This window comes from Poecilia latipinna, unplaced genomic scaffold (genome assembly GCF_001443285.1).
Source record: "Poecilia latipinna isolate Pla-1442-1.1 unplaced genomic scaffold, P_latipinna-1.0 Scaffold576, whole genome shotgun sequence".
Lineage (NCBI taxonomy): Eukaryota > Metazoa > Chordata > Actinopteri > Cyprinodontiformes > Poeciliidae > Poecilia > Poecilia latipinna.
Genome location: NW_015113192.1, coordinates 217117 through 239785, shown reverse-complemented (window position 1 = coordinate 239785; position 22669 = coordinate 217117). Strand labels below are relative to the sequence as shown.

General features: G+C 37.9%; 3 protein-coding genes across 7 annotated transcripts in view; 1 reads left to right on the top strand and 2 right to left on the bottom strand.

The window, feature by feature from the left end:
- Window positions 1-118: 118 nt before the first annotated feature.
- rnf167 (ring finger protein 167) lies at window positions 119-6953 on the bottom strand. The gene is made up of 10 exons (XM_015042076.1): window positions 6537-6953; window positions 4882-5007; window positions 4720-4800; window positions 4490-4618; window positions 4324-4411; window positions 3950-4040; window positions 3683-3788; window positions 2978-3071; window positions 2595-2675; window positions 119-2451 (listed from the first exon to the last, which is right to left on the bottom strand). Exons 2-10 carry the CDS (start codon window positions 4984-4986, stop codon window positions 2033-2035), a joined length of 1194 nt encoding a protein of 397 aa, XP_014897562.1. The 5' UTR covers window positions 4987-5007; window positions 6537-6953; the 3' UTR covers window positions 119-2032.
- Window positions 6954-13688: 6735 nt separating this feature from the next.
- On the top strand, window positions 13689-16471 carry LOC106953363 (olfactory receptor 52D1-like). Its single transcript, XM_015042075.1, has one exon. It carries the CDS (start codon window positions 14033-14035, stop codon window positions 14951-14953), a length of 921 nt encoding a protein of 306 aa, XP_014897561.1. The 5' UTR covers window positions 13689-14032; the 3' UTR covers window positions 14954-16471.
- The window catches only part of LOC106953362 (connector enhancer of kinase suppressor of ras 2-like), a 40538-nt gene continuing 34114 nt past the window's right edge, over window positions 16246-22669 (bottom strand). For all 5 annotated transcript variants that reach the window (XM_015042071.1, XM_015042070.1, XM_015042072.1 and 2 more), the window contains 4 exons: window positions 20724-20824; window positions 20158-20638; window positions 17165-17364; window positions 16246-17078 (listed from right to left, as the gene is read on the bottom strand). In XM_015042071.1, the coding sequence (XP_014897557.1) occupies window positions 17031-17078; window positions 17165-17364; window positions 20158-20638; window positions 20724-20824 (830 nt within the window). In that variant the 3' untranslated portion in view covers window positions 16246-17030. The remainder of the gene's footprint in view (window positions 17079-17164; window positions 17365-20157; window positions 20639-20723; window positions 20825-22669) is intronic.

Genomic DNA, 22669 nt, shown 5'->3' with positions numbered 1-22669 from the left:
TTTTGAGGCAGGAAACAAGAAGTGAAAAAGTTCAAGACTACTAAAGTCGTACTTTGGCTTCACGACTTTAGTGGAGCTCACTAGCTCCACTCCCTGAATAATAACACTCACCAAAGAATTATTTTTCAAAGTGGCTTTATTATCAAGAATTGTGTCAATGAGGATTTGTAAAGAGAAATTACTCAACCTTCCTTATTACAACAAATTATGGCAGCAGTCCCATCTCTATTCCTTATACTCTGTCATAAACATTTAATGTTCCTCCTCACAGACCTTTAGAGAATTTATGGATTCTCATTCTTATTTTGTACACTGTGCATGTACAGTCTGACAACCTAGGCACATTCTAAAATAAAACAAAAGTTTATTAGTGTAATGATTAACATTTGAAGATCAGCCATTTCCATTTGTTTCCATAAACAGACATAGAAAAAAAAGTACAGTACAAAAGAAAATTTGAAGCATATTGTGATTCTTAAAACAGATCCAAGTCAATCCTTAACAGTGCAGGATCATTGGGCCGTACAATGTGAAGGAATGTTAGTAATCCACAGTTCTGTTGTTGCCCCTTCATGCTCTACCCACTGAAAGCTAATCCCCACAATTTATGTCCATCATATGTAGCGTTTCCTCTGCCTTAAGATTGATGCACTTGCAGTATCAAATGATACAAAAATTGCACTAATTCTTTATTGAAAAATTAAAACTCGTAAAGCATATCTGTGCGACTATGTTAGAAATAAAGCAAAAATAATCACAAAAACCCTGCTTACATGTTTTTAGAGTCATACAGAACAACTTATTACAACAGTACTCAATAGTTTTAACTTTAGAACTAATCTTCATGATTTATATTTTTTAATTTTAGGAATAAAAACACTATGGCCAAAATCACTTAAGACTTCCTCTTGTGATGCGTTTTACATAAATGAGCAGTAAAAACTCCAAAAAGGCCGTCTTTCACCAACTTTAATTTGATTAGTCCTGTCCTGATGTTAGGCTACAAGTAAAGATACACCAAGAGACACAAAGGTAGGGAACAACATATTAGATTACAGAACAAGACACAAGAATAAAATAAAAACTGAGAAAGGAGTGTCTATCTCGACCACTCGGGTTAGAAACAAAACACACGTAAACAAGGCCGATGAAAGGCAATGCACTTTTTCCCTAAGACGCTATTCAATATCACAAATCTTAATCTGTAATTATTTAAAAATAAGTAAAAAAAAAAAAAAAAGTTAATTGGCTTTTAAGCTTTTCTAAAGCTTAAAAGTGAAGCAAAAACCTAACATTTACATGACCAAACCCAATTGTAATTTTTTTTTTTTTTGCACTTGCTCTTTCACCTACAAATCCAACTGACCTTTAATTGTGGAAAAAAAAAACCTGAGTTCACTCAACTGAATAAATGGGATAAAGCTAAAAATCTTAACCGCCCACATAGCTATATGAGCAACAATGTAAAAGCAGCAGAGCGATATTAAAGTGTTTCCAATGTTATAGTATAATCCATCATCAAAACAGAAAAATCCAGTCCTCTGAAAAAAAAAAGTCAAATTATAAAGATAAACAACCCTCTACACCCACCTCCTCGTAGAACAACCATCTAAAGGAGATGATTTAAAACGGGGAACTTTCCTTCATAAACGACTTCAACCAAAGTAACTTTCACCACACAGATTTCTGTTACACTGTGGCGACACCAGAGTTTAGGTCATATGTGATAAAGCCACAGAATACAAGCAAAAGTTCAGCGAGAGTTATTGTGTGCATCGAAGGGGAGCGGCTCCTAATGTTTGACTTTGGTGAAACAGATTTGCGCTTTGACACTTAAAAAGTTTCCTGTCGACGTTTGGATAAAAGATTTGTTGGAAATCAACAAATGTGGAAATAATACAAAACTTTTAGCCGACTATAAATCTTCCAGCTAACTAAGCATGCTGAAGCAGAATGCTCAGGCGAAACTTTCCTCCCCGTTCGCTTTTCGTCTTTTGGGTTTAAAATTGGGCTAACAATCTGGCGGGTAAGTTCAGACCACCACTCCGTTCCTACCAATGAGCCGAGCTGTGTCGTCCTCGCTGTGGTGCTCGTCCTCTCCTCCGTCACCACTTTCTGAGTCAGTGTCCTCCTGTGGGGAGTAGTAGCCATCATAGCCCCGGACGGGGGAGTCGCGTTGGGCTGGAGAGACGAGGCACTGAGCAGTAGTGGTGGTGGCCGAGTAGGCCGACGGGTTCCTAGACGGAGACCCGGGGTTGGACGGGCGCAGCAGAGGGGTGCGCTCGGAGTCTCCTTCGCCCTGTGCTGCTTCCTCCTCTCCCCGGCCTCCGGCTTCCTCCTCAGAGTCGGACTCGGAATGCTCCGGGTTGTTTCGGGTCACGCGTTGTTTGCACACAGGACAGGTCTTCTTGGTCAGGGTGAGCCACGGGTCGACGCACTTGCAGTGATACGCTAAAAGAAAAACGGAAGATTCAAGAAAGAAAACAATATGGTGACTCAATAAAATTTTAAGCTAATAAAAAAACTTTAAGAGGATTTCTTGGTAATCTCTTAAACAACATGATGGTTAACATAACATCACACAAATTATTTACCATGTGAGCAAGGTAAAACTCTCAGCTTGTCTCCTTCTTCATACTCATCAAGACAGATGGCACACAAATCGTAGTCATCTCCTGAAATTAAAGGAAAGTAAGGAGCTGGTAAATGGATTTGCGCCTTGACAAGAAGAAATTAATAACGTCACTGACTTCAAGAACTTTTCTCAAAGAAAATATCAATGAAAAAGTAGCTAATTGAGGTAGAAATGTAACTTTAATTAAACAGCACTGACAAAGTCCTTTAAAAAGGCCCAAAGGATACAATTCCTTATATTAGAGTTGCACAAAATGTACATAATACAAAAAAAAATAAAATAAAAATAAAAATAATAAATCAATGCATTTCAGTGACGGTACAAAGACTACAGAGGTGTTACCTTTCCTGAACTTGTGAGTTGGAATGCGCTTCAGTTGCTCCTTGGTCAAACGATTTTTCCTCAGACGTTTTCTGTACTGCACACACCGTATAACCTGAGCAACACAGACAGGAGACATCATTACACACACTATAATTTAACAACCTAACCGTTACCCGACTCACACCGAACTCGTACCTCATTCACAAAAGCTTATTAAGACAGCAAAACAAAAATTAATTTAGTAACTTTAAGTACATTTTTGAGCTTAAAGAAACAAGTCTGCAGCATCTGGCCTGATTTACCAAACATCTATTAATGCATTAAATCAGGAAAATTATTGAACAGTCTATCAGACGCATTTTCTACCGATATTGATCAAACGTCTATCGTGTTATATAAAGTTATTGATTTACTGCCCAGCCCTGAAACATGAAGCCTTTGTCAATAAATCGCAAAGCTTGAAGTGACTGAACATGATTTTCAGAGAGAAAATGCAGTGAAAGATTAATCAGTTACAGTGTTATTGCTTTTACGAGGGAAGTGTTTCTTTTACGCCTCGGACACTAAACATTATTCGTCAGTAAGCAGTGGGTGGAGAAACAAGTATGAGATGCATTTCATTTCACATAAACAACACCAACTGCCAAACTCTGTTCAATAAGAGAAACATGCTTTAAGATCTGTAAGATAACCTATTTCAAAGAAGGAACCGTGCATACTTACTAGGACTACACACATCACAATAATAATCATCCCAAGTACCCCAGTGAATGGAATAAGGTAGTACGAAAGTGGAAAAATTAACTCCGGCTTGAGTATCACATAGGCCCTGTTGAGAAACAGAGAAAAATAATCTGTTAAATACAACAACATGACCGCAGTCTGTAACTGTTATCATGTCTAAATCTAATGCTGGCTATTATGCGCCTGCTTTGGCATTTTTCTGATTACCTAGAGAATGTTTTAAAGGTTTTATTTTTTTTCCCTCACCCGTGTTCTGGAATTACTTCCTCCTTAAGCCTCCTTGCAGCGTAGGAGCTGGTGAACACAGAGGGAATTTCAATCTGATCTGCAATAGTCTCTGAAAAGGAAAAAAAGAAAATAAAAAGATTTAATCGCTTAGAATAATGCAAGTGTGGTAGATTGCACATATTTTTAAATGCAGTCAGAGAATCAACTTGACTTGAAATTAAACATTTGTTTCCTTGCTTATCATTAAATTAGTCACACAAAATAAAGTGTGAGATCCATTTGTTAGCATGTTCTTTTTGCATTTAAATCAAAGAGTTCATAGAGATCAACTGTTATCCTATCCAAGTTTCAGCTTCCAGGGTAAGAGGGAACACAGCGAGATAAACACTTACCATTGCTAAAGTCCATGTTGAGAAGCAGGTCAGAGTTCACGTTGTGAACGATTGCCGCGCTGTATCCAGCCTGCTGTGCATTTAAAACCTGGAACAATATCACAAATACGTAGGATTAGATTCCATCACAAACATCACTAATCGTTCTTTGTCGAACGTGGCTCACCTTTATGTCAAAATTGCAATCAAGGCGCCTGATGAGAGCAATAAATTGAGTGGTGTTGGTGTCGTAGCTTGGAGGAGGAGGATCCATTGTTGTACAACCATTGAGTGGATGGGAGACCACCAAAACTCCCTTTTTAGGATGAAAGGAGCAGGAAGTCAGGAAAAAAAAAAAAAAAAAAACATCAACAATATTCATCTGGAAGCAGTAATAAATAAAATCTCTCTCCTCACCATCAATCCCTGCTTAGGAAGAGGAGGTCCAAAAAAAGCAGGTAGGTCCTCAAACATCAGGTCGGTCTGGTTTTTATAATGCTGCCAAGCGAACACACAACATGAGTGGAATATACATACACCATTGCAGGAAGTGAAATGTAAAGCTTTAATTTTACTTACAACAAATATATATGCATGTGTTGGTGAGGGGAAACGCATGCAGCTGAAAGCGAGTAAAAAGACACTCAGCTGAGTGTGCTTCCACCACACAGCAAGGTGGGCCATCCTCGGTTGTTTTCAGCGGCACTAAAATGCAAGAAATAAGAACAACAGGATCATAAACAAAGAGAATGAAATAAAACATCTGGCATCAAATAACTTGAGCCTTAATTTTAAGGCTCAAGTTCCACTCTTGGTTTAAGAAACCAAGAGTGGATATTGTTTACAGAACTTAAGGTAGAATGAGATTGATACTGTCAAGATGTTTAGTGCCAAGAGATTATCTTCTTCTTGTACACTTGTTTTTCACTTGTACAAGCTGTGACATAGATTAAAATGATTCTATCAAATCCAAAACAAAATCCAACACAGGATAAAAAAAACCTTTAAGGATTCTTCTGCTGGAAGGAAGAAGACTGAAGTGCTTATAGTCAGCATTAACATTTGAAGGCAAACAGACAATTCAGGTTGATTAGCAATGGAAATAAACACAGATATGCAAACAATGAACTGTGAAGTGGGTGGACAGCAGGCCTTAATAATAATGAAGTTTGAACCAACTGTCATCTAGACAGTATTGACAATCTGCTTTTCAGTATGTAAATATATTCTCTAGATGTCTTTTGTTTCAAATTAAATAACAAATGACTGTTTTGCACACACACACAAAAAAAAAAACACATTTCTGAGACGATTGTTGCAGTGAGATCAGGTACTTATATCTTAAGGATGACTTATGGAGACAACCTACTACATTACACTTTTCAACATGCCCACCTAAAAGTATTTTAAAGTCCAATAGAAAACAGTCCATATTAGTGGTAGGGCATTTAAAGCACATTACAAATACAGTATCTGAGTGGTGTGCACATTCTTGACCAAAAACTATACAGGAGAAAGAGCAAAAACATGGATCACAGTGATCACTTTGACCAAAATGGGAACTTCTACTTCTACTGCACATCTCCTTGAACACACAGTTATATGGTGGTAGCAGCATCATGCCATGGGGATGTGTGTGCTTGCAGAAACAGGAAAGTTGGTCTGAACAGAAAATGGAAACTGCTACATGGCATCCATACAGCAATACTGAAAGAAAACCGGAAGTTCGCCTTCCAGCAGGACAATATCACTAAACATACAGCAGCCAGATCTACAATGCACTGACTTACATAAAACATTTTTTTAGCGATATGTTGGTTTAATTAAATGACAATGAGCAAACCTTGATTTATATAGATGTACAAGATTGATAGAGACATACCGATACGTATCAGTAGCTGCTCAAATTGTATTTCTCAGAGTGTAGCATTTTCAGTCTACTTTACAAGCATTTTATTAACAAAAATAACATAAATACAGGTTAGTATGGATATGTTGACCCGCAAAAGATGCGGTTTATGCCGAACTAAAGTTACTTAGAAATTAACAAATATGTTTTAATAGACCAAGTATTTTAGGTAATAATGTTATCTAGGGAAATAAATATTTTTTTATATCAACCTGAGCTGCTTCCCCCGCAAAAAGGAATGAGAGAATCGCTGAATAAGACAGAAGTACAAAACTAAGATTTCAAAAGCAATACAGTACATGTCATATTTTAATAAGGCACTCACCGTATTTCCTTGTTTACGCCTCCACACCGAGGGGTGTATCGAAACTCAAACCGCCTAACAGAAAATCCTTAAGTGAGTCAGACCTTTCTTCCTGGACAATTTAACTGCTTTATTGCCACAAGTATATATTTTCCAGTAGAAAACACCACAAACGGAAAGGATTAACTTGAGGTTTGCCGATGTTTGGCTAGAGTTAGCAAATGTTAGATAACAGGCTCTATTTTCGTCTTCCTCCCGGAGCCCGTGCACATAGTTTATACCGAGTCAGATTAACAAAAACAATTAATCTATCCAACGTAAAACCGACGAAACTAAAACCTAAAGTTTCCACAAGCTAAATTAGCCGCTTACTGCTAAGGTTTGTTTGCTACTGTTCGTCATTTTCTTCTTCGTGGTCTTTGTTGCGTTTGTTTAGTTGTCTGTCAACTTAAATGTTCACTACCGCCACCAATTGGTGTGAAATGAGAATGCATTGTTTTGAGTACCTCTTTGAATTCAAGTAAATAAATAAATCCTCGGTCATTGCCTTGCTTACGAAAAGTACTCACTTTCAAAGAAAAACCCGGGAGCGGACAACTGATTATTTGCCTATTTCTATAACACCTACAAAAAGATATGAGGGAAAAAAATATGCTGGCACCTCCAATTACAGGAGCCAGCATGAAATTCAGATTTATTCTAAAGTAAGTAGGCATGAAGAGAACAGCATAACAGTAATTCCGTGTTGTAAGTAAGAAAAACTGTGAAAGTCAGAGCAAATGCGGGGGAAATGAAGGTTTCAACAAGCACGGGAAGAAAGACTAGTTGCACTGCATTCAGTGGTCATGAGGCGTTTCAGACATTTATCTTTTTCAACTTATACAGGCATGGCATGTGAAAAAACTCGCTTTTTTGCAGGGAAATTCAATGCAGGAAAAAAACACAACCTTGAAATAATAAAGCACTTTTTGTCAAATACCCAAACGCTGAACTCAACAATCAACAGACAGTGCCCTCTGGCGTTAGACCTGCGTAAAATACTGTTTTACTGGGGGGGGGGTTTCGTATTAGTGTATTTCTCTGGCGTATATTAGTCCATCATCAACAACATTAGTGCCTTGTAGTAGCAGGCTTCCTTCCAACAAATTGCATGCTTTTGGACGTGCATCAATTGCTTCCATGCAATTCTCTGGTGTTTTATAACATCGTTTGATTTTGTCATGTCAGTGTATGGATGAAGGCTGAATAGTCATTTCCTATAAAACAAATGGCCTTCATTTCATTTGCTTGAGGAAATCAAAAAATGTTGAACTAGTTCTACAGATCTGTCAGTCTTATGTATTTCTTTACCATTCCTTCCTGAAAAATCATAATTTCACAACACTTTCTCTCAGTTTTCATTGATGATATTGTTTACAGTTGTGCACAGCTTTACCCAAAGTGTGTTTGTTTTAAATAACTTTACCTTTGCACGATACTACGAATAACTTTGAATTGGAAAGATCATATGCAGTAAAAATGTGGAGCATATGTCTGTGTCTGGCACTCAATAAATACAGCAAAACTGAGCTTACTGTAACTGTAGATTTAATTAAAATGGCTATGCTAATAAAGCATAGAGTTGTCTTGAGCAATTTCAGGAACTGTTATTATGATCTGACTTTTGTGCAATGGAAAACACTTCCAGATTAGTTTGTACTAATTGTTTTGGGAAATGCATCAAATAAACTGAAAGAACTGTGCTTTCGGAGACATTATTAGGGAAGAGTCTTAAAGAAATGCATAAAAAACATCATATTTTGACAGGTTTGAGTTAATAGTTTAACATGTTTGTTTAATTTAAGTTAGAAAGACCAAAGATATTTTGATTTACTAAATGCCATAATAATTAGAGAAAGGATATATCAGATATTTATGTATAAATGTCTTCAAAACCAGAAGTTTACATGTAGATTACTATCTCTTTAAACAAGGTGGGCAAGCCCAGATGATGATGTCACGACTTTCAAAGCTTCTTATAGGTTTGAGATAATAGGAGGCACAATTCAATTGGAGGTTTAATCATATAAAACATTTTTGATCACTGTCCTGTTGGAGGTACCACCAAGCCACTTGGAGTGTTTGTCTCCACAATTTTATTAGAAAACTTCTTCTTTATTTAGAAACCAAGGAATGGAAGTTCAGATGGCAACAAAATTGAAACAGTGTGAGAGAAACCCTCTTAGAATTAGGGATGGAAAGAAAATGTCTAATAGAAACTTCTGCATGTTTTCTCAGTGTTATACGACATCCAAATCTACAAATGTAGCTAACAGAAAAATAATAGGAAGGAAGAAAGTTACAGATATGATCTATGTCCAATAAAGCCTGTGTAAACAGATGTAGTTATTCCTGCATGAGGCTTATCGTGGCGTCCTCCTGAAAACGCCACATTTACTGCCTTTGTAAAAGCTGAGTCACAGGTCGAGGCTGAAGGTCATTATGATTACAGAAAAACAAAACCATTTCATTCTTCTTAGCCTTCAGGAATTGGCTGCACATTTGTGAAACTTACATTTAAAACACTTTAGAGGTAACTTAATGCAACAATTAGATGCAGATCTGACAGCCCTGTTCAAGCTGAACTTCAGCTTCAATGTTAGACCAAGAGCTGTAGGTGCAATGCAAACAAAGAAAAATAGTTCTTAGAGTATCAGTCACAAAGTCTAATTGTTTAAGACGTAGATATAGCATTTTCTTTTTTTCCCCTGTCATTGTGAAAATAACGATGCCTTATATGAATGGAGTTTTTGACATTTATAAATTAATAATGAGTTGGCACTGCAACGACAGAAACAAGCTTCTGTGAGCAAAACATTCACTTCCTCCTGATTTCAGATAAGTTCTCTATCAGAGTCTCTGGCACCAGTTTGTCTGTTTCCTACATACTTTCTATGACAATGTGTGCATACAAAGCTGACAATGTTTCAGTTCTTGTAATCTAATTTTTTTATATTTAAGATATTCGTTTAATATGGCCCATATCCTCAATCTGGGGGGAAAAAAGGCAAAAAGTATTTATTCCTTCACTTCGGAAGTTTGACTTCAGAAGTCATTTCCTCAGAAAATGAAGGAGGATCCTTAAATCAATAAGTTTCTATTATTAGCTATTATGTTTTTATAATTTCCCAGCTGCATTTTGTGGAAGTACCATAATCCTTAAATAAGAAATAAACCTTTTTATATTTCATTGCTTTTTTTTGCAACTCATAATAAACAAATGCTGAATTTTGAAGGCATGCTTTTTTTCTGTCAGATATGATCTTTATAAAACACAAAACTGTCTTTTGGAAGAATTTCTACTCATATTTGTGCATATTTAGAACTGGACTGCACCATGGGGCAGTTGTTAAACACTATTACTTCACAACAAGAAAGTCTGAAAGGTTAAATCCTGACTGGAGTCTTTCTGTGTGAGTCTTCATTTTTATCTGGGCCCTCCGACCAGAACAGAAATGTGTAGTTGTGCATCTCTGTGTTTCTTTGTAATGGACTGGTGACCTTTAGAGTCTAGCCTATGCTCAATGATTGCTGGACACAGAACACCAGACCAAATCCCTAATTAAAGGATTTGGAAAATTGACTTTTGGATATTTATTACCAGATAAAAACACTGTTTTGCCATTAAACAAAAAAAAAAAAAAAAAAAAAGCAAAAGCAAAATCTGTACTTAAACAAAACAAATATATATATTTTTTAAAAAGTAATAAAAGAAAATATAATCTGCATCTTTTATTCAAAACATGTATGCCATTTTAAAATTAGCAAACAAGAATAAACATGTGAGCAGTTAAAATGTCACAAAGTGCATCCTGTTTCAAAAGCCAAACATGATGTCTGCTTCTCTTTATCTTTGATGAACGGAGCGTCTCTTAGCACTGCTGGATTTCTGCAGACACTGATCAGAAACGTCCGCCTCATAGAAAATGAGAAACGCAGCACCTAGGAATGAAAAAGCAATTGAATTTCTTCTGCTATCACACATGCTCAACATGACCAGATAAAGCATTTTCACAATTCTACTCACAGGAAGCCTTTGCCGCAGCCGAGAGGTCCAAAGAACATTTCTGATGGAAGGCAAACCTTCCTGCACACTCCACTGAGGGTGGGGCAGGACCAAGGAAACGATACGGCTTCGTTTTCAACAACTGAAAAAAAACAGCAGTGTGTGTGGAAAAGTGTCTTTAAGTTCTACCATTTGCAGAAAACCACGCAGAACTTCAAAAAGCAAGACTCACCATGGAGAAGAAAGAGCATTAAGATAAGGAAAGCTGCTGTACGATATGAAAACATGGCTGAGCCTGACAGTGACGCTCCAGAGTGATGGTTTGGTGTGGATCTGCGTAGTTTTGGTCAGCAAGGAGGAGTGAGGTTAATATGAAGCAGCAGGCTGGTCACCAGACGTTAATATTAACTGGGCACAAGAAGCCTTAAGAGAACATGCCTTTCCTAATTACATCACGAAAACGAATTCAGCGTTTTTAAACCCGTGATCCAAGTGTCATCGTAGGACAAGTCACTGAAATCTCCCAAAAGAAGAAGAGCCTGTTTTAAATCAGATTTTGCACATTCTTCCTGGCTCCCGCTCCCTGGAGGAATCGAGGATGCCTTCTTTGTGATAAATGAGCGCGGCCTCCAAAACTGTCACCGGAGCTTGAGTTTCAAAGAAGGAGAGCACATCTCTGCAATTGTTTCCAAAATTGTCCTAATATCCAAATTCTATTGATTTCTTTTTCTTTGTCAGCATGTCAGACTGTTAATAAAAGCTTAGGATAACTAGATTCTTGATTTTTTTTTTCTTTAAATCTGTCAAATGTGACAGCTCTGACTTAGTGTGTGGTGGCTACAAATTAGTGGGTTCAATTAAGACTTCCACATAAATAAGTCAAATTGTAAGTGGGACTACTAAAGTGTCATATGAGTTTAGTCTGTTTATGTCACCCTGTGTTTGCTTCTGATTGGCTGATTAGCTCCACACACCAACACTAATCATGGAGGTGAATGTTTCCAAGAAGCTGAATTTAAGAAGAACTCAAAATTCCAGCTGTGTTACATGCATTTTTGTTTCCATCACATGTTAGGGATTTTTGTTTACAATTCTTGCAGGATCTTGTGTTTTTCCTATGGACACACCATTAAGACTCCATCAACTTGACCCAGCGAAGTGATCAAGAGGATTGTTTCCCTTAAATATTGTTATTTGATTCTGTAATGATCTAAAAGCACCTCTTCGGGCATCCAAGGTCAGAAGGGATCACCACTGAATGCCAGTCTTAATGTGACTAAAGTGTTTATTGTCAGGTTAGTCCAACTATACCACAAGAACTAAACAGTCGATATCAGACCAAATATGGTACTTTAACCTTCTGTGGTATTTCTGGTGGTGCTTATTTTTATATAAGGAGTTGCTTCAGATTGATTTTGGTACTTTAAGAAACTGGATATCGTTACAAAGGTGTTGTCAAAACAGTCTGATTTGTGAAATCCAGCTTAATAAGAATAACAAAAACAATACTGCAGTGACCGGCATTACCAAAGGGTCAAGCGCCTTGGACAGTTTCATCAGTGTTGCATCAGTATTTTTCCAAAGGGAAGTCATTAATGGTTGTCTCCTGACTTTTATCTCTATTCTCCAGGTGCTGTCCAAACAAGCGTCCCTTGTTGTAAATCATTTGTCTTAATTACTTTCAGGAGGAACAAAGACACACAGAGACTAATTGGTCACTAACTCATTTGTGATTTAACATGGTTACTTTTGCTCTGATGTATCCACTGAAGGGTTTTTGGTGGGAAAGTACAAATTCATCCTGACAAACAGCAAACAATTGGAAAGTTTCAAAGATTTTTTTTTTACTCCAGTTGCTGCAATATAAGTCATTAACAATAAGGTTATATTCATCAAATTTCCCTGCAATAAAAAGTGAAGGGGCAACAATGCAGAATCAGCTTTTATTGAACTTTCAATCTGATGTGGTCGTAATATTTTGACTAAAACCTGGATCTTTAAATGAAAGAAACAACATAGAAATTGATTTTGATCATATGATCCGTTAGATTAGAGGATTCTGTATAATCTTGAATTTTGAAAATTTCTCTCTTTTACAGATCGGATAATTGTAATTGACCAAAATAAAGGCAACTTAACTGAATGTGTTAAGAGTGTTTTGTTCAATATTATGTACTAATTAAAAGCCCTGGAAAGCATTAAACAATACAGAATCGAAGCTTAACTGTCCAACTCAGGAACAAGCTGGCCCACATTTATGCAGCAGCTCTGAAAATAATCAGCTTAAGAGATTACGAACCCGTACAGAGTACATATGAACAAGCAATGATAAGAACAGCAGAAATCATATCCAGACACCTACTGCTCTCTGAATATGAAGCACTGCCATTAGGAAGGAGGCTGAAGGTGCCACAGGACCAACAGACTGTCATTTGTTTCAGCCTCAATCAGACAGGGGTAGTAAAGCCTGGTGGCCCGCCAGGCTTATAATCCTCTAGGGGAAACCCTGCATACAACACCCCAGCATGTTGACTCCCAAAAAGCTGCAACTTTTTTTTTTTTTTTTGAGTAAATGTCACATAATAGTGTGACAAATTCAGCAAGGAGACTGGCAGGTGAAAATAAACTATTTTACTTATGAAAGAATAATAATAAGAACAACTAATGTCCACCAAGGGTTCCAAAATAATAACCCACAAGAAGACCTCAGAAGGAGCCAAAAATTATGGGAATAACAAAATGGTCTGACCAGCAGCTAAATATCTTAGCTCTTAAGCTAAGGGGAAATGATTACAAAGCAATGAGCAGGTGGCTGAATAGAAACTGGATGCAGCTGTGAGGAAAAGCAGAAACCCAAAGTTGAACTGAGGAAACAGGTCAAAGGTAGAGCAAAGAGGGAACAGTACGTTAATCTAACACCAAATTAAAGCAAAACCCAAAATCAAAATCAGTCAAAGTGTGTGGCACTCCAGGCAAAGGTGTGTAAAACACCTATAAATAAATGTGTCTTTCATTGCAGTGGTGTGATTTCGCACAAAAAGTGTGTAATTTTATTATATTTAAATAGTCAAATAATAAAAAAAAACGATTCTTCTTGATTTTTTTATCATCATTGCTTTGATTTGTTTTAAAAACAAGCATGCTTCACAAAAATAACAAATTTGTCGTTTTGATGTATTAATGTTAGCTAATTTATAACATGTAGATAATTATCGAGTCTCAGTTTAGGGTAACCAGTTCGATAAATTACTTGTACATAGATGATGTAATGTTTTATGTTTTGATCTCGGAGGAACAAAACTGGTGCTTACGTGCTGCGAAGTTATTGGCGTGCAGGTGAAGAGGATGTGACTTTATCTCACAGAAGAACAAATATAAAGCTGCGGTTTTACTGCTCAGTGCAGTTAAATGCCATTCAGACTCATACACGTAAACACATTTAGGTCACCAACTCACATCAAGTTGTTTCAACATGAATTTCTCTCTTGTTACATCGATTTATCTCTCTGCTTACTATGGAATGGAAGAGCTGAGGTCCATGTATTTCTGCATTTTCCTCATCGTGTACCTCACCATCATCACCGAGAACATCTTGCTGATCAGGGTGGTTTATTGTGAAAAATCCCTGCATCACCCAATGTGTGTGCTTTTGTGTAACTTGGCCGTGAATGAGCTGGTAGGGAGCACCGCCTTGCTGCCGGCGACGCTGATCAACATTCTCTCACACACACACCAGATTTCTGTTTCTTTTTGCCAGACGCAGGTCTTTGTCCTACACACGTACGCCATCACCGAATTCACTATTCTCGCGGTGATGAGCTACGACAGATACGTGGCCATTTGTCATCCACTGTCCTACCATGTGATCATGTCTCAGAGGATAGTGAAGCTGATTGTTTTTATGTGGCTTTACCCCATGCTGGCACTGAGCGTGGTTTTCGTGTTTACTCTTCAGCTGCCGTATTGTGGCCAGACCATAGAGAAGCTTTACTGCCTCAACTACTTGCTTGTGCAACTTGCATGCACAAATACAGTCATAGTGAACATCATCGGTCTGCTCTCTGCGGCTCTCTACACGGCTCCTCAGCTGATCATGATCTTTTACTCGTACTCACACATCCTGAAGATTTGCATAATGTCGTTCAGCAAATCCAAATTCAAGGCCCTCCGTACTTGCATTCCCCATCTGCTGGCTGTAATCAACTACGCCACTGGGTGCTTCTTTGAGCTGGCACAAGGTCGTCTTGACAACAGGCACATGTCTTATCACACTAAGCTGTTTTTGTCCCTGTACTTTTTGATATTCCCACCGCTCCTAAACGCCCTAATATACGGCTTGGGCACACAAATAATAAGAATCCGACTCATCAAGCTTTTCACCAAGTCCAAGTGACGTAGTCAAGATGTTTTATTTATATTTGGTTTCATTAAATGTGCATCCAACATGGTGTTCAGAAGTCCTCTAAATGCTGTTTGTTTCTTTTTGAGTGCTGCTAATCTTGCCAGTTTTTAAATATTTATCCACAATTTAGTTTTATGTTAGTAGATGCACAAATGCTTTTAAAAACATAATATCCCCTCTGATATTTAGCCAAATTTTTACATCCTATTCATAATTAACAAAGTTTTCTCTCTTTTTTTTTTTGTCATTTTTACCTCAAGAAGCTTGTATCAAAAATAACACAATGCATATGTTTACGTTTGCAAAGTATTTCCTGGGATTATTTAACATTAAAGTTGAATTTTTTCCATGCTTGAAATGTTAATTTCACAGTTTCTGCCCTTCTCCTTTTGACTTTTTATAGATATTATCACAGAACCACCTAAAACCTATTAAAATTTTTTCTCTAATAATTAGCAAAGTTTGCTATAATTAAAAACTACAGGGTACTTTATTTTGCCGAGAAATCCGAGTGTCTCTATCAAAACTAAAGTCTGTTTCAAGTTTATTCAGTCTTAATTTTTTATTTTCTGTCCTCCAAGTTAGAAAATTCGCTTAAGCGTCTTGACATCTTCGAAAACGTTAAAGGTCACAGAGCAGAAAGCTCAGATTAGAAAGAGAGCAAAGAAGAAAACAGGCTTATGTTATCGTCACAATATTTACCAATATTATGGCAATTGCAAGATTTTTCAATATTGTGCAGGCCTAACTGTGATAACTGATTCCAATATTATCATTTACTTTAAATTTAAGGGTCAATATTGGGATTTTAAGAATACTTTTATAATACTGTGTATTTTTCTCATTCCTGGTTATTTTATTCTACATCTGTTAAGCAACAAGATTTTTGTCAGTTTCTCTTTGACCTGAATGAGATAAAACAACAAGCCTTGTTTATGCCTGTACCATATTTTAATCAATAGAAAAAAAAAAAAATGTAGCTACAATATGGCACAGGTGTGCAATATGAGTCAGCTTCAAATGGCATGGTAATGTACTTTAGTCTTACAGAGCATGCTTCTCCATTAAACACTTACTAAATACAATTTTTTATTTTATTTTTATGGTTAACATTAAGAGAAAAAAATAAAAATAAAAATCACATTTCTGGGCCAGTGTCTATAATAAGTACAGAAAACACGCTGTGCTGGTTGTGTGCATGAGATATGGGTGGAAGGGTGGGAGCGATAACACCAGTATCCTCTGAACCGAATGCACTTAGAATTACAAAACTGCCGTACAAACAATCAGGTAGACAGCATGCATACAAAAATAGACAACTATTCTTATCGCTCCATTGTAATATACAGTAGTTCATTATTGCCAGGCGTTACATTTTTATGCCTCTGCTCTGAGGAAATAGCTTTCTCTCTAAATCTTCTCTCTTCTCTCCCTCTTTAAAAAGGTACAATGTACATTCACTATCACTGAGGCACAGCACTTGATGTACAGATTAAATAGGTAGCCAAACAAACAAACAAACAAAAAAGAAACGTGGTGTGGTCACTGTTGTAGGAATGTAATATTAAATATACAACATATGTTAATATGCTTAACACCCTGTACAGTCACAAAACAAACATACCCATGGATCGAATGTACATGCACAATGAAAAGTGGCGTACAACCAAAAAGAGGCTTCTTTTTGAAGAGCAGCTGTACACGACTCCAGCGTAAAGGTATAAAAACAATTCAACAGAAGAGCGGGGGGAGGTTGCCATGCATGGAAGTGATGATTTTTAAAAGCTTTCAGATGAATCTTTGAAATGGACACAAAGTGCTTTCAGTTGCTTTATTAATCCAATCTTTGTTTGGATCCCTGCCCTGCTTGAGGATGAGATGAGGCAAAAAGTGACATCAGTAGTTTTTGTTTCTGCTTTTGAGAGAAGCAGCAGAAAGAAATGAAAGGATGGATGGATGGATGGTTGAGGAGGTAAAAGATGTGTTTTGGTGCCTTTGACTCCAAATGTGAGGCACAAGCAGAAGCCAAGCTGCGGGTGGCTGGGGGGTGGGATGGCGCTCAGCGGGGCTAATCTAAAAACCCCAGCGACCGGTTTGTGTCTTGAAGAGGAACATTCTGCAGGAAGACAAAAGTACTGATTAGTGATCAGCAAAACGCGGCGCAGATGGAAACAAATTGGTTCTTGGAAGCCGTTTCCATACCTTCAGTGAGCTGTGAAGAATCCGCAGGCGGTGGAGCTTGTCGTTTAGGAGGGGGTCGTTAACTCTGCGGACAAAGGAGCGTTTGTACTCGAGGCGACCGGCTGATCTGTGGTCAGCAGAGGTGGACAGACTGGTCTGCTCCAGGGCCCGGTACAGGTCCACCAGTGAGTCCGTCTGCATTCGACAGTCACGTCCACGGCCTCGGTAAGCAGATCAGCAAATAAAAGCAGAATGTTTACATCTAAATAAAATCTGCAGAGCAAAGAGTTCACACACCTGTGTGAAGTTTTGATGAAAATCAAAGTGTGGCATTACTCTGATCCCCTAAATAAAATTTAATGGAACCCAATGCCTTCAGAAGTCACTTCATTAGTAATCTGAATCCAGCTGTGTGTAATTTAAACTCAGTATAGATCCACGTCTTCTGCGACGGTTTCAGGAGTTTGTAATCTATTAACATTTTCCTTCAACTTAATAATTATGCACCATGATGTGGATGCTCTGTGTGAGGCCACATTTTAAGTCGGTTGGCCAAGCAGATGCAACGTAGATTATGGAACCAAAGCAACCATGTTTTAGTAATATTTATTTGCAGAGTTGGGTAGTATGAAGTTACATTTACTCTGTTATTTCAGTAACTTTAGGAAGAAAAGCTTGTAGAAGAATTTTTACAAAACCATACATTTTACTTTTACTTCAGTAATATCACAAAGTATTGCTACTTTTACCTGTTTGTAGACAATCTTTGTTCTATTTTGGCTTCAGTAATTTCTTAAATTGCTAACTTTTAATTTTAATTAACTAAAAATATGTAGAAATAGCGCTGCTCTTACTAAGTAATAAGTACATTTATTTGTTGAAACACAAATTAAACACACGTTAAGTTGTATTTGCTTTTTATGTGTGAAAAGAGAGCACTTAAACTGTGACAGGCCATGATTAGGGGTAGAAATAAACGGGAGACGTTTATTTACCTTCTATTAACATACAGCACCCCCTTCTGGTAGGATAGGCACACTACATTAAGGCCTATCCTGTGAGATGCCTGTTTTGTATTTGGAAAGTAGCATCCTGAAGCTTTGGCTGCTGCCTGGGCTTTGAGATGCATATCACTTTAACACTTGTTTACCGCTCCTCTTTTCTTTGTGGGAAATGCGAAAGATAAATGAAGACAGGCCCCCTCCGGTGTGTTTCTTTATTTTGTTCAAAATAAAATATTAACATTGACTGAAAGGATTACTCTTTGCTTCTCTGTCCAAACAGAGCCGAGAGGCTACAATGGCATCTGGACTGAGCATGAGAGAAAGCAAAATAAAAGGGGGAAGAAAAAGACAGAAAAAGAAGAGCCGAAATCAATCAGCATCAAACAGGAAACAGAATTTGATCTTCCACACACAAACGCCCTCAAGGTTTAGGGGGGAACGGCAAATAGGCCGACTTCCAATCTAAACCTGTAAAGAAACAACAGTGAGCATTAAACCTTTGACATTTGCTGGCTCTGACTGAATGTTTGGGATTTGAAAACATCCCTGATGACAAATAGGGGCAATTGTGCGCTCCAGTCCAGATGAAAGACATTTTCATCAACATCTATAGTTTAGTTCTCTGATCTACTATAAAGGTCGACTTCAATGCTCTTTGCTCGCTAGAACCAACGTAACGCTAGCACGGGGATCAAATATGCTATAAATGTAAAGCTTTGGATTGTCTTTCAGTTCTGTGTTATTTTAAGTGGCACTGACACAATAAAACCACTTATATGATTTAAAAAGACGAACTACTGTGCTTTCATTCTCATTCTGTGAAAGCTTTTAATAATAAATATTTCTCAGAGAATACTATAAATGCAGTGTCGATGTTTAGTCTGTAGTAACTGGGTCAAACGCCACTGCCATCTTGTGACGTAATCAGGGTAAATCAAACCATAAACATCTAGGCTGAGCGTACAGAAGCGGAGGAAGTTGTGAGCGATTTCAGCGAAGGCTTGAGTATGAAGTGATGACGAAGATGAAGCCGGTTCTACTGAAGGACCACAAACCCATTTTTTAAGCCATATTGTCCAGGAATCAACAATGACTCCAACATTTTTTCGCTGAAATCGCACACGACTTCCTCTGCTTCTGTGTACTCAGCCTAGATGTTGACAGATCGATTTACCCTGATTACGTCACAAGATGGCGCTGGCGTTTGACAAAAACTGCAACACTTTAGTGCTTTTGTGTACACAGAATGAAAGGACAGTAGATAGTCTTATTAAATCATGCAAGTGGTTTAGTCATGCCTTAGCTTAGGTAAATTTATTCCTGGACTTTAATTGGGCCACTCTACAAGTTTTTTTCTGCATACTGTCAAATTGCACCAATGTGTAAAGATGTTAAATAATATTTAATGTCAAGAAGTTCTCATTAAATGCAGATACAGCTATTTATTAATATTTCCCCAGTTTGCTAATGGGTAGTTTTATTATTACATCCTGCCACAACCAGGATGTAATAATCTTGAATATCTTGATATTCAAGATTATGAATATCAAGATATTCATGATCTTGATACGGCCCAAAATGAAACTCGCCCTGTGACAGAGACTGAATTTCTGCCCCGGTGTCATCAGTCATGACTTTTGGTTTTACTGAGCAAAAATAATAATGTTTGATGTTTCTACGTCAAAGGTAAAGGACATTAAAAATAAATTGTGTGCATTACAGAGCTGTATGTTTTGCACTCTTTTATGCAGTTTCTAAAGATACATCTTCCTACTCTGAAAATCTTTTCTGAGACTAATTTGATTAAAATAAAGGCTACATTAACTGTTCAATCATCTTCTTGCCTTTTCTCTTAAAGCAACCAGTCTGAAGTAGGAGAAAAACTAACTTTACTCTATTCTTTTTGTCAAGAACAACAGCTTTCAGCAGATTTTGTGAAATGGTTTAATTAAGAAGCAGCTTTCTCAGCAGTATGCATGAATGCAAAATGAATTGTTTAGGTTTTCTGACCTGTGTCTCTGGCCCGGTCCAGCTGGTAGTTCTGGGTCTCTCTCTGGTCTGATGCAGCGGTGGCTGCCAGGATGGCATGGAGCCCGCTGTCTCTTGGAAGCGTAAAGCTGCGAGGTTTTCCTCCGGCGTCAGAATCTATGCTGGCCCTGAGGGGCAGCGGCAGGGCCCTGTACTGCTCCTGCAGCAGGCTGCGCTGTGCAGGCAGAGTTGACTGCCTGCGGTACTCAATGGCCAGCTGCTCCCTGTCTTCAGACTGCATGGATTCTTCCACTGGATACGTCTGCAGGTAGTGCATCCTGGATTTGCCTTCCATCTGGTCCTGCCACGAGTTTCGGTGGCTGCTCGCCTTCTGCCCAGGGGAGACGCTGTTGTTGCTGCTGCTTTCCTGAGGCTCCGAGTGGAACTCCTCGTGTGAGGAACGGGACTGGAATGTGTCCGAAGAGGAGAGATGGCTACGCTTTGGCTCCAGGTAGGGACTTACCTACACAAAAAACAGACATCTGTGGCTAGAAAACAGGGTCACAGAGTGATACCTGCTGCATCTTTTAGACTAACTGAAAACTCACTGAGGCTGCTCTGGGATAAGTGTCATAAGGGGGCGGTGGACTGTCCCGTTTGGGAACTGGGGGCATCTCCATGTCCTCGTGATCACTCTCGCTCCAGTAATCTGCAGTAAAACACACATTTATAGCAACAAAATTCAAGGAAAGCTACGCAAGATATTCATACACCAGAAAGCTGTAGTCGTGAAAAAGTGCTCTGACTGTATCGGGTTGAAGTTGAATATGAAGATGGACAGATATAAGGTGTGAGAACTTCCTGTGAAATCTTCTGGAGGTGTTATGGAGCTAATAAAAAAAAACAACAAAAAAAAAACTTGGCCATAATGGAAAAAAAGCCCCCTCTCCAAGGATAAAATTGTTCTCACACACCCACCTTGGCAGGGTTTGTACGTAGGCACCTCCAAATAGCAGAAGGGTTAGCTGCGTTACTTCCTGTCAGTTTGTTAGAAGCCAAAGAACATTAAGCTATATGAATAACAAAAATATCCAGCCTGCCTCAGCTTGGAGCAGAAATGCTCTTCTGGAAGGAAAAATCAAATGCACCAGCTGCTGGCCAAGAAATCAAAAATGTCTTAACTGAAACGTATAAATGTGATCTTATTTTCCCAAATTAACTCAGAAAAGCAGATAAAGGCAGCTCCTCTACAAGTGTAATGATCTAAATAGTTTACTTTAGCTAAAGAGTGTTCCCCCAAATTGGTTGTACAATTAGAAAACCGAAGAGAAAGGTTCAACGTTATATTTAATTATTATTTTCATTGAGTGGATACGTTTTTTTACCTTGTTTTTTTCTGACACAGAAGCTAATTTAATTTCTTCCTCAGAATAAGAAAGTCAAGGCAGCAGTCCACTCGATGTGTGTTAATCTTCAGAATGAAAGAAAAACTTTGCTCATTTCTTTTTAAACAATTACCAAATTTTTTTATTGCTATGAAAAAACTGAAAAAGCCATTTAAATATTTGATTAGCACACTTTATAAAACTCCAGGTTCTCCATCAAATACAGTTTGTCAGGTTTCCCCAGATACAAGCAGAGGCACTGAAAGTAAAGCTGGGATATTTCAACCCACAGAGAACCTCAAGAGTTAAATATAGCCGCTTTTTGGACTTCATAACTGTGCGCAGAAGGCTTTTCGAACATGTTGGAGTCCTCACTCCATGCGGAAGTGAAGTACACGAGTTTTGCTCGGCCTCTGGCTGTCACTAGCTGCTTAGCAGCGAATGCTAATTAGTTGGACAGGGAGAATGTACGGAGGAGGAAGAATGACATAAACACTGAAAAGATCCCGCTGCCTACAATGAAGCATGGCAGTGGCTTAGTGATACCTCAGGGCCCTTTGTTCCCTCTGGCACTGGGATAACCTAATTAAAATTGCTTGGAGCATCATCTCCACTCGTGAAAGCACAACACAGGTCGAAGACCTAATTTATTTGTGACTGTTAATTTAATTAATCACAGCTTGTAAAAACACTACAGAAAATCTTAATGTTGTACACTTTGGCTCTCATTAATCACTCAATTTCACATGAATTCGTTGCAGTTTGAACTAATCTCTCTTGTGCTAGGCCTGCTTAATTTAACTTGAATCACACACTATCTTAAAAACAATAATATAAACATTCTACTACTCTATATGTTTATAATATTGCATAATTAATCATTGCAATACTATCTATATTACTGATTTATACTTTAAGTTTAAGCATTGTTTGTATACACAGAGTCTCAAACTTAAGCAAAAAATATAAAAACAGAAACGCAGTCAGTGTGCCGATGAAAGCATCTATGTGAAATCATGTAAAATAAACATAATATTATTAAAAATAATTATGATAACGTGCTAACCCTTACTCTTGACAACAACATTTATGGTGCTGTGACACTGTTAGGGAAACCTGCAGCAGAAACTGACATCTTGGGGGGGGGGGGGGGGCACAAAAAACAAACC